General features: G+C 32.6%; 2 protein-coding genes across 2 annotated transcripts in view; both read right to left on the reverse strand.

Moving 5' to 3' along the window:
• The window catches only part of LOC143044672 (Ig-like and fibronectin type-III domain-containing protein 2), a 165,547-nt gene that overhangs the window by 15,046 nt on the left and 130,505 nt on the right, over positions 1 to 19,996 (reverse strand). The window contains exons 35-37 of the mRNA XM_076216735.1: positions 6,865 to 7,000; positions 3,418 to 3,459; positions 1,318 to 1,408 (exon numbers count right to left, since the gene is read on the reverse strand). Coding sequence (XP_076072850.1) covers positions 1,318 to 1,408; positions 3,418 to 3,459; positions 6,865 to 7,000 — 269 coding nt within the window. The remainder of the gene's footprint in view (positions 1 to 1,317; positions 1,409 to 3,417; positions 3,460 to 6,864; positions 7,001 to 19,996) is intronic.
• On the reverse strand, positions 12,007 to 15,468 carry LOC143044671 (uncharacterized; the record flags this gene model as incomplete). Its single annotated transcript, XM_076216734.1, has 1 exon — positions 12,007 to 15,468. A coding segment is annotated over one exon (1,905 nt), but the record flags the coding sequence as incomplete, so codon positions are not given.

Raw genomic sequence — 19,996 nt, forward strand, 5'->3', positions numbered from 1 at the left:
CAATTTTTCACAAAGCCGCCGTACTATTATATATATTATATATATATAAATACCGAAAAATTTGAAGTAATTGTTTTGCTGCCATATTGTACTATTGTTTATTTTTCTATATGGACAAACAGTAACAGGTAAGTACTTTGTGATTAGTTTTAACGATTTTGTGACTTTCTTTCAAATTCACTTTATAGGGGAAATGTGCACAGAAAGAGGTCACTTTCAGGGCCTGTACCGTCGTCTAAAGCGCCGATTGTTTAGCCAAAACGATGTGTACGTACCAAGATTCAAGATTTTATAAATTTTATTTTGGAGTTCGTGTGACTAGTAATGCATTGTGCATTCTATGTTGCAATGATAAAAACAATATATTTGAGAGGAGAAATACAATGTAGCTATTTAATAAGCATTTAACATGTTTATTTAATGGAAATCAAATTTATCATGTTTATAAAAAAAAAATCAATTTCAGTTTCAAATCTAGCCAAAAGATTTCTACAGGTCATGGGGATGAAAATTCTTTTTCAATTTCAGTTTCAAATCTAGCCAAAAGATTTCTACAGGCCATGGGGATGAAAATATCACAGAACTGTTTGATCAGCTCTCAAAGTACCAGCTTTTTTCTGATGAACTAGCCAGTTTTGACCAGGCAATAGCAATGGGAGCAATGGCAGAGACAATAGATGACATTTTACATTTTCAGCATTATGACATTCTTTCAAATCTTGATAAAGCTAATTCAGTCAAATATTAATTCCTTCTGTGGGAGAGCATTTTCAATTATAAAGAAATTGACTATGTTACATTTATATTGTGTTCTTTAACCTGTTATTAAATAAATGTAACTGAATTTGAAACTGGCAGTTGTTTTGAATATGTGCCTAGTTGTGGTGCTTTAAAAGCAACATAACAGACCACTGTTTAATACAAAAAAATTGAAGTTTACAGTAGAATATATATTGTTTTTTTATATTAACAAATTTGTATGTGAAATTATGAACATTACCACATTCATATTAAAAAGTCCGCATCTACGTCACACATTTTCTTACGCTTTTTGACATGTCATGTCATGACATGATTTTCCATTGTCAGAGGTTGGCAAGTATGCTGTAATTTCCTTAACTGCCTACACTCTTTTAAAATGATAATACTCAAAATATAAAATATATATACCATTCAAACATGGACTTATTTGAAAGGTTCTCTGGAATACTAAACTATTGTATCCTATTAATATATAAATAAAAAAAAATCTACACCAACATCAATGGATCAATAACCAGCTGTATAGTATTTATAGTACATGTATTGTCTTGTTACCTGTAATATAGAACACCAGCAACTGCAGCTCCTACCAAGACCAGTATGATAATAATTACTGCAGCTAACACACCACCACTACTTCCAGAATCTATGAAAACAAATAAATATTTTATTGGATACTTAAAAATTTTATCATGGATATGTTCCGGACCATATGAGTATTTGGACCATACGCGTATGGTCATGACCATATGCGTATACTCATTTGGTTATTAACGGGCCGGACCATATGAGTATTTGGACCATATAGGTATATTTATTTTTCCAAATTACATTATAAACGTTTCAATAATACAAGAACTTTATCTAAAAAAAAACAGTGATGGTTTAAAACATGACAATTTTTTAATTTTATAATAAAAAAAACTACGTAAAAATTTAATATTGATGCCATAGTTAGTTTTCATCGCTAGTTACATTAGTGCATGTAGGCTTGGATGACATTCACTTCCACACGGTATCATAGCTTTTTTGCATTTGCAAGTTTTGTGCACGATCTTTTTCATTTACACATTTTGTTTGCGAGTGAAAAACAAGCCTTTTTTGCAGCTGCGTACAGTGATACCGAGGTCTTTGGCAATTCTGATGTCTACAGTGTTTTTAAGAAGCTCTAGATCTCAAATATCGTAAAATGGTTGACTGCAATACACCATCTTCACAACACAACTTAAATAAACTAATAGTATATGCTACTTTCCAGTGACTTCTTATGTAACAGTTCATTTAGAAATTTTTGGAATTTAATTTTTTAGTCGACATATTGCCATTTACTCGTAATAACAAATCAGTTATGACCATCGGTAATGACCATCGGTATAAAATGTGTTTACTTTAAATTTGACAATTAAGTAAAATTAACAATGTGAAACTTCTTATTTTTATTTAGCTTATCTTTTTATTATAATATAACGATAAAATTACCTATATGATAGCGTCTTTTTAATGAACGGTCATACCATATGAAGAGTTTAGAAGTATTAAAATTAACTGTAACAGAGTGTTAATTACCCCAACCATATGAGTATATACCCATATGGTCATGACCATATGCGTATGGTCCAAATACTCATATGGTCCGGAACAGATATATACTTTCGTTTAACACTATAAGGCAGCATGTTATCCAAACACTTTTATTATTAGATATTTTTAATTGAATAAAATTACACTAATATATGCTTATATATCTTTTAGCATGTTATAATGTGGAACTAAAAAACACAATAACTAGAGGCTCTAAAGAGCCTGTGTCGCTCACCTTGGTCTATATGAATATTAAACAAAGGAAGCAGATGGATTCATGACAAAATTGTGTTTTGGTGATGATGATGTGTTTGTACAGCTTACTTTACTAAACAGTCTTGCTGCTTACAATTATCTCTATCTATAATGAACTTGACCCAGTAGTTGAGTCATGTTGACTTTTTTTGTAAATCTTACTTTGCTGAACATTATTATTGCTGTTTACAGTTTATCTTTATCTATAATAATAATCAAGATAATAACCAAAAACAGCAAAATTTCCTTAAAATTATCAATTCAGGGGCAGCAACCCAACAATGGAATGTCCCATTCATCTGAAAATTTCAGGGCAGATAGATTTTGAACTGATAAACAATTTAAGCACCATGTCAGATTTGCTCTAAATGCTTTGGTTTTTGAGTTATAAGCCAAAAACTGCATTTTACCCCTATGTCCTATTTTTGGCCATAGCAGCCATCTTGGTTTGTGTAGGCCGGGTCACCGCACACATTTTTTAAATAAGATACCCCAATGATGATTGTGGCCAAGTTTGGTTTAATTTGGCTTGGCAGTTTTAGAGGAGAAGATTTTTGTAAAAGTTGACGACGCCGGACGCGTGGTGATGGGAATGTATTTCTAATGTTTTAGCATTTATGAGATACAAAACTAAAACTTAAGTATCACCATATTATATACAGCCTTCAACAAGAAACTAGATATGGACAATGCCCCATTTTGCTCTGCCATATGCATGAACATATATAGTTCCACATATTTTAGATTTGACAAACCTGATTTGATTCTTGTGTTAAACATTTTTAAAGGTTGTTGACAATAGTGGATCCACAAACATACCTTGTTTACCCTTGTTTTTATCTGTGACATGAACTTTACTATCTGAAAAAAAAGAAAGATTTTGTTTGATATTCAGTATAACAGAAAGTGAATTTCAAACATGTTAATTCATGCATAACAAAATATAACCAGATGCTCCGCAGGGCACAGCTTTATACGACTGCAGAGGTTGAACCCTGAACGGTTTGGGCAAGTATAGACACAACATTCAAGCTGGATTCAGCTCTAAATTTGGATTGTGATTAAATAGTTGACACAGCATAGGTTTCTGACACAGAATGAATGAGTTCTAATGAACTTAAAATTTTTTTTTTGCCTTTGAGCAATTCACTATGCTGTTGAATTTTAATCCTCTCAAAAAAATGTTTGAAGAAATTTACTTTCTATTTATGAAATCTGAAATGAGAAAAGTTTAACCCCCCACCCCCATTTTTTTTCACATCCCCCTTTCCATTTTTCCAAAAACTGATCTCAATTCAAATTTCTAATGGAGTTTACAACAATAACTACTCATTTAAATACATCATAAAATATTAAAATGTAAAATAAAGTGCTTGTTATCACTGAATGGTAAAGATTGTTTTAATTTATCAGTTGGTAGTAAAAGTGAATATACATTGTATATTGTATAAAACAATGATTTAAGTTGATTCAACTGCTATTCTGGACAAAGAAAGATAACTCCAATTGAACATTTCTTGCTATTGCACAATATTGTGCAATTAGATATTTCTTGCTATTTGGCAATACTGTGCAATTGAAAATATTTGCTATTGCACAATACTGTGCAATTGAAGATTTCTTGCTGTTGCACAATACTGCAATCGAAAATTTCTTGCTATTGCACAATACTGTGCAATTGAAGATTTCTTGCTATTGCTGAATACTGTGCAATTGAAAATTTCTTGCTATTGCACAATACTTAATATAATAATTTTGGATCCTGATTTGAACCAACTTGAAAACTGGGCCCATAATCAAAAATCTAAGTACATGTTTAGATTCAGCATATAAAAAAGCCCAAGAATTCAATTTTTGTTAAAATCAAACTTAGTTTAATTTTGGACCCTTTGGACTTTAATGTAGACCAATTTGAAAACGGGACCAAAAATTAAGAATCTACATACACAGTTAGATTTGGAATATCAAAGAACCCCAGTTATTCATTTTTTGATGAAATCAAACAAAGTTTAATTTTGGATCCCGATTTGAACCAACTTGAAAACTGGGCCAATAAATAAAAATCTAAGTACATTTTTAGATTCAGCATATCATAGAACCCCAATTATTAAATTTTTGATGAAATCAAACAAAAGTTCAATTTTGAACCCTTTGGCCCCTTATTCCTAAACTGTTGGGACCAAAACCCCCAAAATCAAACCCAACCTTCCTTTTATGGTCATAAACCTTGTGTTTAAGTTTCATAGATTTCTATTTACTTATACTAAAGTTATGGTGCGAAAACCAAGAATAATGCTTATTTGGGCCCTTTTTTGGCCCCTAATTCCTAAACTATTGGGACCTTAACTCCCAAAATCAATCTCAACCTTCCTTTTGTGGTCATAAACCTTGTGTTTAAATTTCATTGATTTCTATTTACCTATACATGTACTTAAGTTATTGTGTGAAAACTAAGAATAATGCTTATTTGGGCCCTTTTTTGGTCCCTAATTCCTAAACTGTTGGGACCAAAACTCCCAAAATCAATCCCAACCTTCCTTTTGTGGTCATAAACCTTGTGTCAAAGTTTCATAGATTTCTATTTAGTTTATAAACTAAAGTTATAGTGCGAAAACCAAGAAAATGTGAGCAGCTACATAGGCAAAATTATTTCATACCGGTTATTTGGTTAGATAAGTACTTCCTGTGGCAGTTAAAATTATGGTGTCGTTGTATCATCATTTGATCATTGTCCCTTAGTTTATCGGGCAATGAATGTGTCGCAAATTTTTTAAAGTTGGAAAATGTATTTATACGAGTTTAGAAGGTAATTCCTGTTATAGGAATGATTCTGTCTTTGTAAGGAAAAACTTTTCGACTGACATTAAACTGCGAGGACGCATTTCTCGGATGCGCGGGTAATGTGACGAATGACTTTGGGACGACTATGCATTAACAAGGGCGAAGTCAGTAGTTACTGTCCCCTTTCGTATTTGAACCCTAAACATCAAAACATTGGAATTAAAAGGTACAGTTACAATTTCTTTATCTGTCTTAATACTTACCTTAAACTTCATCGTATTAATAAGTTACATTTCATTAAAGTTACAGTGAGGTTAATCATTTGATAACTTGCATTATTTCGGACTATATTCTACTTTCCAAATCAAGTAGTTATGCATATCTCTGACTATTTAATAAACTGTAAAATGAGTGAACCTCTATGAAGAATCTTCAGCGTGAGATGTAATAACAATATAATTGGTATTTTTATTGTCATCGGGTACCATAATATCTTCCTTGAGATAAGATATTATCGTTTAATTACTAGACATCCCTTGTTACTATGATATGCTCAATATGGCACAGTCCAATATGACACACACTCGCTACTAGGAAATATAGGATAATGGTATTGTCCAATAGTGGTATATCGCAATCATTCAGGGGTATATAAACAGCTGTCAGCAGTCAGTCAGAGTCAGAGCACACGTATAAGTGATAGGATAAATACCTGCTTATTGTTCCAAACATTGGATTCACTGCTGAAGTGTTTCCAATAACTGAAACTTAGTAGAAGAATTATCTTAAGCTGTAAGTGAGCTGTATCGAGAGAAACGGAAGAGCTAAAGAGCTAAGAAATCTTTGTTGATTGAAAGATATAGCGGAAAGAGCGACAATATTGTGAGCCAGTGGAGCTACAGCGCTAGTGAGTCTGTTGAGCTAAGAGCTACAGAGCTAGTGAGCAAGTAGATCATGCTATTTAATTGACCTATAGAGTCAGTAAGCCAGTAAGGCTGAATAGTAATTGAGCTGGAGGAGCTTTAATGAAAGAGAGAGTTAGACAGGAATTATAAACAAAGGAAAATATATATATACAGTTCTCAGATCTCGAGAAGCAACTCGGGTACGAACCTAAGACACGTTACAATATGAAAAGTGATAAATAACTTCTGTGCTGGCCCATTTTCTTCTTTTTCTTCTTGCCTATTACTTTCCATATCACTAAAGAGAACAATTCACCTTGTAACGTATCTCTTTGAAAGCACACTTTTATTTTTTTATTAATATGTTTGTAAAATATGGGTAGTAGTTGCAAATTTATTCATTAACCCTTTTACTTTTTGCCTTGTGCAAACTGATTTATAGCAGAGTAAAGTATATAAATATAAAAGTAAGTATCTTCTACCTACTCGTCTTAACCCTGATAACATTGGACTAGTAAGTATCTTCTACCTACCTGTCTTAACCCTGATAACATTGGACTAGTAAGTATCTTCTACCTACCTGTCTTAACCCTGATAACATTGGACTTGTCTCCTATACCATTTATCTTTGTTCTTCCAGCAACATATATTTCATATTCAGTACTAAGAGACAGTAACCTCAATGTGGTTTTAGTTGATGGTACTGGCACTACTAACTGTAAATAATATCATCAATATTTATATTTTATTGTTAATAATAATTAGGGATGTCAAAAGATCTGAAATTGAATACTCGGATACTCGGTCATACTACTCGAGTACTCGCGAGTACTCGGCTGAATCTTAAACGTCTATTGAACAGTTTAGATTTGGGATGCAGTGTGTTTCTTTTTACCTTTCATAAACATATTAACGAAAGACAAACATACTACAAACATAGCTTGATCCAATGTTTTTTGTGTCAATTAAACAATGAACTGCCGAATGCTGTTTCTATTAAAAGAACTGTCATAATAACAATTATTGTTTGTGTAGGTGTTCAGGAACCAAATTCAAATAAAATCAAAAATGTTTGCATATAAAGTCCGACAAAGTAGACAATATATGTATCATATGTTCCTGAGAAGTTCGTATTTTTTTTATAATACTATGCGTCTATTAAATTGTCAACAGCAAATTGAGAAATCGACTTTAAATTACTTCTGCTTTTTCGTAATGCTCAGTCTTACTTTTTCTGTGTTCTGTTATTTTGCACTATCGTTTGTCTGATTTCTTTTTTTTAGCCATGATGTTGTCACTTTAATTTCGACTTTTGTGTTTCAATGTCGCTCTCGTACTTTCGCCTATCTTTCAATTGTAAATTAAACAATTATAGTTAAGTTTCAAACACAGAGTAATTAAACTGAATTAAATGTATATCTCATACCAATGTGATGAGTAAATTATTAATCAATGAAATTGTTGATCCGTTAAAATTGTCTCTAATCAGTTGCGTAGGGATCACAGCAGGTACCTTTGAATGCTTGAATGGGTTTTTTTTGTTCTTGTTTAGAATTATGATCTGGTCAATAATTTCAGACGAAAGATTGGGTTGACTTTTAATTTTTTGTTACAAGTAGTGGACATGAAAACATTCCCTCGGAATGAAAGGACGTTGCTGGTACTACTATAACAAATTGTATCGCCAGGATAAACATATGTATGTTGTTCATTGATTTTTAAAAAATGTATTTAGTTATTACGAATGGGATAGTTCAACGACACTAAAGTGAGTGGAAATGTGAAGAGAATTATCTCAAGACGTATAACAGACAAACGAGTATCCGAGTACTAAAACTGTACTCGAGTACTCTGCCTTTCGAGCGAGTACCCGAGTACTGGAGTACTCGTTGCCATCCCTAATAATAACAGAAGTGTTTTACAGTCTCTTTTTGATTGAAGGGGTTATAAAATAACAAACTTTTGTTCAATTCTGTTAAAGTAATAAGATTTGACAAATTTGATCAGAAAAGATAAACAGAAGACAATTCAAAAGTAAAAAACAATTATGATATCAACAACAAATATAAATTGGTCATTTAAAAATCTGAATTATATTTTTAATAGCACACATACACTGTATATTTTGACTAACTATCTATATATAACTAAAATGACACAATTTTCATAATGTGGTATGAATGAGAGGGCAGAATCAATTTGCGCCACTTGCAGTTTTGATAAGGTATTAATTGCGCCACTCTCTTTTATTTTGATGGTATTAACTGCGCCAATAAATGAAATGAAATTGCGCCACATTTACCTGTAAATATTTTTTACTTATATCATAACTGTACATGTTTTACCTATATCATACATGTACTATTATTTAAATTTCCACTTAAGATTTAATTGAAATTGAAACTCATCAAATTCAAGAAAACTCCCCAAAAAATAAATTGTTTAGTAATAGAATATTTTTTCACGAGTCAAGAGTGTCTGATATACCATTTAAGAAAATAGAGTCTGATAGAGGAAAAACCGGTCATCGTTGTTGAAGAACACAAAATTCCGTCAGGCATTTGTACAGAAAACTGGAGAAATAAGGTGGAGATGTAACAGTTAAGGAAAACTGGAGATATAAGGTGGAGATGTACAGTTAAGTCGTGTTGTGCTAGGTTATTCACAGATGAATCGTGTACAATTATTTTGATTGGAGAATTAGATTATATGTCATGAAACAAAAGTCCAGAAATAAGAACATCAAATTTTGAGAACTGTGTGCAAAAGAAAAGCAACGGATATGTTGCCAGAGCGACCTTCAAAAATAAAAAAATTCAGAGCTCTTTAAAATTGAAGAAAATTTAGAAAAGAAAGATTTAAAATATGTGCGTCAGTCAATGTATATGGAGAGAATAAAACTGCATCCGGCTCAACCTAAAAGTCAAGAAGAATTTCTCAGAATATTGGATGATATTGGTGTTGTTAAACAAAGATAATGACTTTGTATTGTGTAACGAGCAAGAAAGCGGGATAATTTTATTAGGATGATTGTTTCATTGGCGCAAATGATACCTCTAGTTTTGAAAATTAGGTGGCGCAAAAGAAGTATTGGCGCAATTAAGTTGTGGCGCAAAAAGATATCGCCTGAATGAGATTACCTGTAATCTACCTGTACGCAATCAATCTGGGCAAATGAAAGATTAAATCAATGAAAATTAAATACAGATCGGCGCAAATGCAAAATCCCAGATAAAAATTCACCTGTTGTAAAATCAAAACAAATCTAAATTAAAAACCTCTTTTTAAGGTCTTTCCACCAAAAAACATGCATTCAAATATGAAAGTAGTAAAATAAGGTTTAAAATGTCATTTCAATAGTCAAATGATAGCTTATTGTACGCTGATTAAACAAATAAATGGTTTCTTTTCAATATTTTTTTAAATAAGGGAGATAATTTGTTACTTCCTATACTCTTTGCATATTTACTTGACATAAATTTCAAGGTTACAAGCCAAGGACCTCAAATATAAAAACCAAAGGTCTTAATTATATTTGGTTAATGAGTTATATTACCAAAAGCATATTTTTAAATACAAGAGGGGAGAATACTTTTGCGTTCAACATACCTTTGCAAACAAAATTTACATGTTACGACATGTCGCAACTAACAATTAAGTAAAATTAATTTGTCGATATCTTATTCAGTTTTTGGATATAAATGAAAATAAGCCAAAATCAAAATTTAGAATATAACCTTGACCTAATTTTCATTATTTTGGACCAAGGACCTCAAATCAAAAGATCCTTGGTCTCTATCACTTATGGTTTACAAGATAGAAATGCATATTACTTATATCAAATGCAAAAGGGGAAATAACTCTCATATATATGGAGTGTTCATATCGCTTCGGTAAAAATACAACACATCATGCGAAAGATATAACGAGCAATTTTATAAAATAAATTAGTCGTAATCTTTTACGGATGGAAGGAGTTGTGGACACAAGGAAAACAGTGTTTGGAGAGATAACTCTTTCAAAGAAAAGTATTCGGTTACGCAGGGCATACCTGCCCACCTCTGAAACCTTCAAAGAGGGAGATCTCCCTCTCAGCTAGGACAGCTGAGGGGGAGATTTTGTGAGAACGACCTTTTCAACTGAAATATATGACCTGTTTATTTATTTTTCTTCAAACACATATATCAGAGTTTATAGATATTATTCTTTTATATATGGTTATATTCTATTTAAACTATGTTGGTTTTTATCATTCCTTTGTCATCTTTTCACATTAGCATTTTCAGTCAAATTAGTACTGTTTTCATAGAGTGACAGATGCACAACAAATGGAAGTGTTTAACGACCTTGACTGGCTATACACCTCTCACACGGTCAGTTTTACATAGCTAATAAATTTCAATCCAAACATTGAATAGAAGTATAGATCTATAAATGATTTTCAAATATAATTATTTTTTGTCTTAAGGCATACAAAATCATTTAATTAGCATCCTTTTTTATCCTTTGTTCAATTTGTATTTAGTTTATATTGTTTGATCAATTCACATTATTTTAAGAAGGATAACTTAAAACAAGATTAATCAGAAGAGGTAATCCAAAATTTCTTTGACACCAAGCAAATGGGGTTAATGATCAATAATTAGTATTATGTTTGACACCCAAGCTAACAATTTAAGCCATTTAATTAATCATGGTCTGTGATTTACCATGTTTACAGGTAAGAAAAATCCTCAGCAGTGACACAAAAACGTAATTAATGTTGACTTATCATACAAGGCTAAAGTATACAAAAGCTAAAGATTCTATACTCCCGCGTGGGAGGGTACCGGCAAGTGGGAGATTTCCTGAATTTCGGCAGTTAAGTGGGAGTCTCCCGCTCAAAACGGGAGGGTTGGCAGGTATGACACTGGGTAAATTTCAAAGGCGCATAAACTGTTCGTTATCATATACCAAATATCTAAGAGACATATTGTGAAACAAATATTTATCGCAAGAACAAAATTAGGCGGAAAAAATAAATAATCAGAAGAAATACAACATGGTTTTCCACAGAAAAGTGGAAAGACCTAATTACTTAAGTTGAGATAACTGGAGTTCTTACCATTAAAATTCATTAATTACTAAAAATAAAAGGATGACAATAATAATGATAAATTTACAATAATTGAATGCAAAGCAGATGACCTCCATCACAAATATCTCTTAGAACTTTTTATTCAGCTAGCGATTCCATAATTTATAGTGACTGACCTTTGTAAATATTAGTGTATTGATTTTTATTTAATGTTTTGTATTTATAAATAAATATGGAAATTAAAAACACAATTATTAATTGTCATATTGGGGAAAAAAGGTCACACTGTACAAAATATCTAGTTTACACAAATCTCTTTCCCTAATCTATGCATTCAAACCTTAGATAATTCTAATACTTTCATCATGTCCCTTTGTCTTAGACTTAACACGATGCAACTGTATTTTGAAAAGCCTTCTGAATATGTTTAACAATTAAAGAGACAATATCTTTTAATTTCAACATTACAGTTCATTCCTACAAAAACAACTCCTAACCATAGCCTGAAGTAATTTTGTTAAGTTTGTTTTTGTATCAATAAAAATTGTAAGATATTTTATTTACACCTCCATCTGCAGATAAGCCCAATATGTTGATAGAAGAAACTGTTGGAGAATCCAAGTTGACAGATGGGCAAAGCAATTGTTTAAAGACAAATCCTTCTATTTAGATCTACCAATAATATCTCCTTTAAATTTTGTCCACACTTTGGCCTATGTTAAAGCTTCAAAATAAACTAAAAAAAAAATGGGGTCACCGACCTCGTTTTCGATTTGGAACGCCATCTTTTTTTTAGAATTTGAAAATCGTGACTTGTAGTTCTATGCCATGTAAAATTTTATAAAAAGTCTGAATCACTTGAAATTTTCTTCTTTTGTTAACCCTTATTGTTTGCAGAAACTACATTAGTCGTATTTTTATTTTCTGAAGAACAAGAGATATCGATAATTTGCTATAACTATTTTCCCGCCTTTTTGTGGTGCAACGTTGAGGTTAAATATAGTAATTTAAAAAAATTTGACCAATGTTTTTTTCATAAAAATTCAACACAATATTCATTTTTATCTATTAAACAAAATAAAAAAATAAAAAAGTAGGGTCACCGTACTCTAAAAAAAGATGTTCAGTCATATTGTAAATAAAATTGAAATGGCGGGAACAAATTGCGCCAATTCTGAAAGCAGTGTTGTTTTAAACAGTTATTTGTTTGATCGTTGTTATTGATATGGTTTTACACACAGCATAAAGTTTTCTCCGCAGAAGTGTTAAAAAGATATATATATATATATGAGGAACAAATACCTCAATGACAGTGTTTTTCTGTTTTTTTATTTATTTTTGGTGCTTTGTGCCGATCTAAAGTCGTCTTTTCCAACAGAATGATTTTCCAGTTTGCTATTTTTGTGTACTTTTACATAACTTTCTACGTGAATGGGATGGCCACAGCTTGTATGTGCCTGTCGTAATTGTACCGGTTGTTATTTTGTGTAAATTTGATGAACTAATATCTCATGATTGGAGGTTTATTTTTTTGGTAATAATTATTTTGTTGCTTTGTGCCGATTTTAAAGTCATCTTTTTCAACTGATTTTTTCAGTTATTTTTGTGGGTGTGCTATAATAAAATTTAGATGGGAAATGGGGAATGTGTCAAAGAGACAACAACCCGACCAAATAAAAAAAAAACAACAGCAGAAGGTCACCAACAATATATATAACACTACTTTGTCTAAAATTATAGTTTATTGTACGGCCTGGGTTTTTGCTCATTGTTGAATGCTGTATGGTGACCTCAAATTATAACACTTTAGTAAATTATCAAAAATGTATTTATCTCATCGGTAATCATATCACATCTTCTTATTTTTATATCAGCAAGGTGCATTTTGAGGTACTGTAAATGACCACTACAATTTGGGTGCGTTTATTCTTCCACTGTCAAAACCACAGGTAGGCGATACAACTTGAATTAGATGGAAGTAAAGGAAGTCATACAGCACAGATGAAAATCTATTATAACAAAAACCAGAAAGACCATATAAAATATACTAGTACCAACGCACAGGAGTCATTTTCTTTTTGTTAACGATCGGCCTTTATCATGAAAAAAGTAAACAAATAAGTAATTTTAAATGAATGAAAGAAATGCTACCTTTCTCAGTTAGCGAAAGAGACAAAATTTAAAAGATAATAAATAGTTTTATTAATTCAGGTAGTCTGAAATCTTTGTAGCTACCCTTTTGCAGGCAGTTACACGAGGTTTTCCGTATGTGTTTTTCTCAGCCAGCACTAGTCTAATGCCATTGTCTGTATCTCTTCTTTTGGCCAATTGCAGTTGGAATAAATCCAGACCACTATCTGATATCTTTTTTGCCATTGCTGCTGAAATCACGTTTCTCTCTGTTAAAGGCTTTAAGGTAAACAGTCTTGCCTTGGATACCGTGCTTTGTTTTAGGCAAAGAGCACACGAAGTGGTAGTAAATGAGTATGGACTCAGCTCCGTGATGCTACATTTGGTAAATTCAACTAGTTCTTTCAACATTTGAACATCAGCGGATGCATTATGGGCACTGTATTTTTTTTTTAAGAAGGTAGTTACAAGTACTTCTTGCTTATGTGATTTTAAATCTGGATACTGATTCCGAAAGAAAGGTAGTGTGTCAATAAAACCAAAAACCTTTTCCTCAAATGATGAGTATAATTGAAATTTCTGTAAACAGAGAACTAATCTAGGTGCATCGAAAATTTTTGAGTTATGTCCGATCAAGATACATTTTTCTGGTATCGTTTCCTGTAACCAAATGATAAAATTCTGCAAACCTTGTTGTGGTGAACATGAATTGACTTTACGGCCATTGTAACATAGTATGTTGTTACACATAGACAATCCAGTTACTTCAGAGGCATATTTACTTATCCCTGAAGAAGGGGTAATATATTGATCAAATTCATTCATATCGTTTATGGCTGAAATTTGAACAATGTCACAGTTCAGAGATAATGAAGTTGTTTCCAGGTCGAAATAAACACATGGAATAGAAGGTTGGATATTTTGGACATGAGTAAGCTCTTCTACAATCAAAGGATTGGATATAACGTCTGTTTCCTGCATGTTTTGACAAAGCATATCAATTTCTGTTTTGTAAGTATCCCCTTCTCGTATCTCTAGAACATTATTTTCATTTCTAGCTAAACGCTTTTTATCTAATTTCTTTTTCTTAAATTCTTTGGAATTACAGTAGCTCGAATGCATTTTCCTCTTTTTGATAAGTTGATTGCTTGAGTTTTCTGTTACTTTTCCGGGTGACAACCCACATTCTACATTTACAATTGATACATAATTGAAAGACTCATTTTTTTGTGCAACAGTACAATTTACTCTTGCTTCCAAGCTTGTTGAAGCCGAATAATGTTTATTTTTGGGTGCCTTTGCTGTCAGCATGTTGTTAAACGACTCGTTTTCTTTTGTAGAAGCACAAGGTACGAGTTTGTCTATGTTTTCAATATAATCTGAAAATATTTTGCTTAACTTAGATTTTAAATCTAGATTTGACAATTGAATGGTTGGAGTGTAATTTTCTGGATTTTTTAAATATCTACACCATCGTACATTGCAGTGATCGTGTTCATTGAACACATGTGGGACTATGGCAGACAAATCATTTTGCATTTGTTGTTTATTGTTCTTATTGCTGTGAACTGCATACGTAAAACATTTCATGAGATGAGCTATATCGTCATTTCTTATTGACTTTCTATAGGATGTTGGTAAGACATACAATTTTTTACCAAGGCTATTCTGCACATGCTTAATATCACTCCATTTAGTGATGTCATGGTCAATATTCTGTCGAATTTTTGACATTGTGGTGGCATCGTCGTCCATTATGAGAGTTGACACCGTACATTTCTTTTCTTCTAATTTTTTAATTAATGAAACACCTACATCCGGTTCCATGCCCTTTGATGTCCCATACCAATTTCTTGGGCAGTCGTGAAGTGCTGCCTCTGTTCCCTTGCCTTCCCAATATGAACATGTTCTACAATTCTTTGACCGTATTTCACGTTCCAGCACTTTACCAGTTTCGTTCCCTATAGCCACTCCAACACCTGACATAGAGTCGTACTTCCTCCCACTTCCTCTCTTTTGCCAACCCATATCGTACTTGATTTTTATTGGAATATTTTCTGTTTCTTCATTTGTGCTGAAAATATGTATACAGGCACAGATTTATCAAAATGAAAGCAAACATTATTAAATTAAATGGTAAGACATTATCTACCTTATTACACATTTAATTGTGACACTTTTTAATAAAGTTATTCAAATGTTCACGTCTCTCACCTTTTTTATTTAAATTTACAGATTTGTGTTAATACATTTTAAGTCGTTGTCATGGCTTAGTAATTCATTCACTCTAACAAATCATCTAAATCGTTATTGCAATTTAGCTTATCCGTAATCCTGGGTTATTAAATCGCTATGGCAACTTATGTGAATCGATTTAACGACTAAACTTACTCCTCATAAGTCTCATAATACAATTTAGATAAGGCAGCAACCATTTGATTTTCGGGGGGGGGGGGGTATCTATGGATTATTTTGAAAAAAAGTTAGTTTCCAGTTTTTGGAGAAAAAAAATAATTTGTTTCTCCCTCACTCCCTCAGCTGTCACTATATACGTAATGCTAAAATTGAAAGAAAAAAAATTATTTTCGACTTGTCGCCCAAAAAAAGTTTGACTTGAAAAAAATCCATAGCCGCCACCCTCCTTTCCCCCACGACTAAGCCAACTTGAATAACGACTAAGTATCTCGTTATAACAAGTTATGTAAGTCGTTAATATGAGTTAAATAAGTCGTTTTAATCATTTATCTAGTCGTGATGACCACTTACGAAGTACCGAAAACAGGTGAAAATAAAACTGCATTCAGACACTTTCCGTCTGCTTACAAACCACTCATGTAGAGGTCATAATTTTTTAATGCAAAGTGTATTTATGAATTCGTTGAAAAAATCGTTTAATACTTTTTAAAAGTGCTAGTTGGTCATCTGTTTAAAAACTATTATTAGCAGATCCAAATATGTACATATAGAATAGTATATGCTTTCATATATATGTATCTAGCAAGATTATTTATATAGCAACAGTTAATACAATGATCCACAGTGCTCAGAGGTCGAACCCTTAACAGTTTGGGCAAGTATGAACACAACATTCAAGCTTGATACAGCTTTAAATTTGGATTGTTATTAAATAGTTGACACAGCATAGGTTTCTGACACAGATTGAATGTGGCCTAAGAACTTAGAAATCTTGAATTGGACATTTACCGTTTATGGTTCGATATCCAAATTATAAATACATAGTTAGATTCAGCATATCACAGGACCTCAAAAATTCATTTTTTGATGAAATCAAGTAAAGTTCAATTTTGGACCCTGTATACCTCAATGTGGACCAACTTGATAACGGGGTCCAAATATCAAACCTCAAAATACATGGTTAGATTAAAAAAAAAAAATCATTTTTTTGTTAAAATCAAGCTTAATTTAATTTTCGACCCTTTATGATGAAATCAGAAGTTAAATGTTGACGCTTTTTGCACCTTATTTCTAAACTGTTGTAACCAAAACCCCATGAATTATTTTTGTTTACTTATATACTAAAGTTTTTATAAGAAAATCATCCGTATTCGGACGACGTTGACGACGACGTGATATAGAGAATAATACATGGCAAAATCCGTATCATATGTCGTATCATCCCGAGACATCAATATCAGCCTGAGGGCCTTTGGGCCCGAGGGGTGATATTGGTCGAGGGTGATACGGCATGTGATACGGATTTTGCCATGTATTATACGCTTTATCATATATTTCAACAGAAGAGTATTATATTATATGAACTGTTTTCTGATCCATAGCACTGGGTTACCTTCAGTTCTGCTTTTGTCTTGTTCAAAGCTTTAAAATAACTGCTCAACTATTTATACGAAGTACATAGGTTACCTTACAATCTGTTGTTTTGAAAATATTTTGTTTTAATAAGCAAAAAAAACCCCCAAAAAACTGACTTTAGTTTAAAAAAAAAAGAAAAAAAAAAGGTATGCGATACGGGTTTTACCATGCGATACGGGGTATGCGATACGGGTTTAGCCATGCGATACAGGGTATGCGATACAGGGTAGGTGATACAGACTGGAAAAAAAGAACCTTTATTAGATATACAAAATAGCTGTATTTTGTACTAAATATATGATAAATACCAATATTCGACCATAAAATAATTGTTTGTGTTCGTATAAAAAGGCAGTTGTCCGTAGCCTGTAATTTATTGGGTGCTTGTTGTTGGTTGCGGAACATCGCGGTTTTTTTTAGCTTACTATATATTCAGGTTTTGATTATTGCTGAAGGTCATAAACTGACCTAGTTGTGTCATTTGATCTCTGATGGATAGTTTTTTCAATGGGATGATACCGTTTCTTCTTATTTTTATCTACTGAGTCTAGTGTACTTTCAAAAAAATATTTTAAAGAAAATGGCACGTACTAAAACAAAACCAAATATATCAGCGTTTCCCCTTACTTTTTTCGAATTAAAATGAGTTTAGAGCTATCGCTAGAAAATGCTTTTTTTTTCATATTACTTGCAACCTCGGTAAAAGTTTATACAAACTGGGTCGTCCTATGATAAGAAACGAAGTAAGATTAAGTTACCTTGAAAAGGACGCATTCTTCTCTTCTTCTAATGATCTGTCAAGGGACTCATCGGTAACTTTTTTTATCGATCTTGAAACTTCTTTTTCACGCTTCGCCAGTGATGATGCACTGATTCCAGGGATATTTAAATCTGCTAAAAATCTGTTAGTTTTGTGTTCTCCCAATCCGGTGTCGTACATTGCTGTGAAAAAAGGAACAAGAGTATACACACTGGAATATCTCGCCTGCTTTGCTGGTTATTGATTTAATGTTTAATTTTTTTTAAAGAGTAATAAAGGATTTTTCTACAAGTATCACATACCATTAACAATTTCAAAGATCGATGACTATAGAGTCTAGCTAGGTCAGATAAATCCTGTCAGAAAGAAAAAAAACTACTTAATCAACCAATGTACACCAAATATCGACGGCCTACAATTATAGTATATTGCGAAACGGACTTTATCACGTAGTTTTAAACTTGGTTGATCCATGAAATAAGGTCGAGGTCATGCGAACCATGTCTGACGGACATGAAGACGTAACAAAATTAAACCTATGCCATGCAACAAATAAACTTAAAATATATAACTCATTATAATTGAGAATTGCACTTGCCAAAACAAAAACCACAATATATATTTCAATCGGGAATACTAAAATTAAGAATACGTGGAAATGGGGTATGTGTCAAAGAGACAACAATTAACCGACCAAAGAGAAGAAAATAACCTAATGCCACCAATTAGGCTTCAACATATAATTAATTAAAGTATCATCTATAGTACTAAAATAACTAGGTCTAATCTGTTAGCCATCATGGAGTAAAAACGACCAATCCAAGAATTCTATTTAGCATATTATATATATAGTGTTCATTCAAGACCCTTTGTTTTCCATATAATTAATATCGCCACCGGGTATGTATGTACCTCCGATATCAGAAGAACCCCTGGAGAGCTGCGAGGGTACAGTGGAATCCATGTACACTCCCTATCGGAATTAATGGAGATATGTCACTAACGTATTTACAAAGTTTTAATATTTACAAGGACAATCCCCACCCCATCAACAAGGAGTGTTAGGACATCGGGAAGAGTATGTCATTATGGTGGAGAAAGCTACCGGGCTGCTCGACGGGAACAGACAAACCGAAGAGATATCAGCAGATTGATCTCCAGGTCAAAGTAGGAAACAACTTTGACCAACCGAGGCCCCATAGTAACCATGCCAGATTAAACTCCGGTCTGGGTACCAGAAATGTGTTTGAGAGGGTGAAAATCACCCTTCTGATGAATTGACATTTTAAGCATCCCGAGTGAGGATCGATCTCAGGACCTTGAGCACTGCAGCCATCGGTCTTAACCACTACACCACGAACTCCGGGTCAAATCCAATACCGATACCGATACCAATAATATAGTATGTTCACCTATTACCTATTACCTATCTGTACGTTCCGTATTTGACAGGCGCACCACCAAACGGTGTATTTAGGATATGCTATATACACGGGTCATAATCACAAACTTGACACTACTAATTTCAATCATTGTCACATTGTTACATATTGTAGTATTTTAATCAGCATGACTTTATAAGATGACAATACGAATTCAATAGAAAAAAATCAGGCTATAATAAGGCTAACACGTTACTTTAATTCAGTCACGGACTAGTCCAAATAATTATGACGTCTGGCAAGGCTATTTTAATTTTTTTTCTGGGACGCCTTAGGAGAAGAAGGCGTCCCAGAAAAAAAAATAGCCGTCCCAGACGTCATAATTATTTGGACTAGTCACGGACCAATGATATCACCGACCCGAGTGTGTTCTATTTTTTGTAATTGTAAACCATGTAAACAGACAACTTTAGATCAACATTGAAAAACAAGAACTCCATGCCATTGTTGTGAACATCTTATCTTGCCGATT

Source organism: Mytilus galloprovincialis, chromosome 9, assembly GCF_965363235.1.
Source record: "Mytilus galloprovincialis chromosome 9, xbMytGall1.hap1.1, whole genome shotgun sequence".
In the NCBI taxonomy this organism is placed as follows: domain Eukaryota; kingdom Metazoa; phylum Mollusca; class Bivalvia; order Mytilida; family Mytilidae; genus Mytilus; species Mytilus galloprovincialis.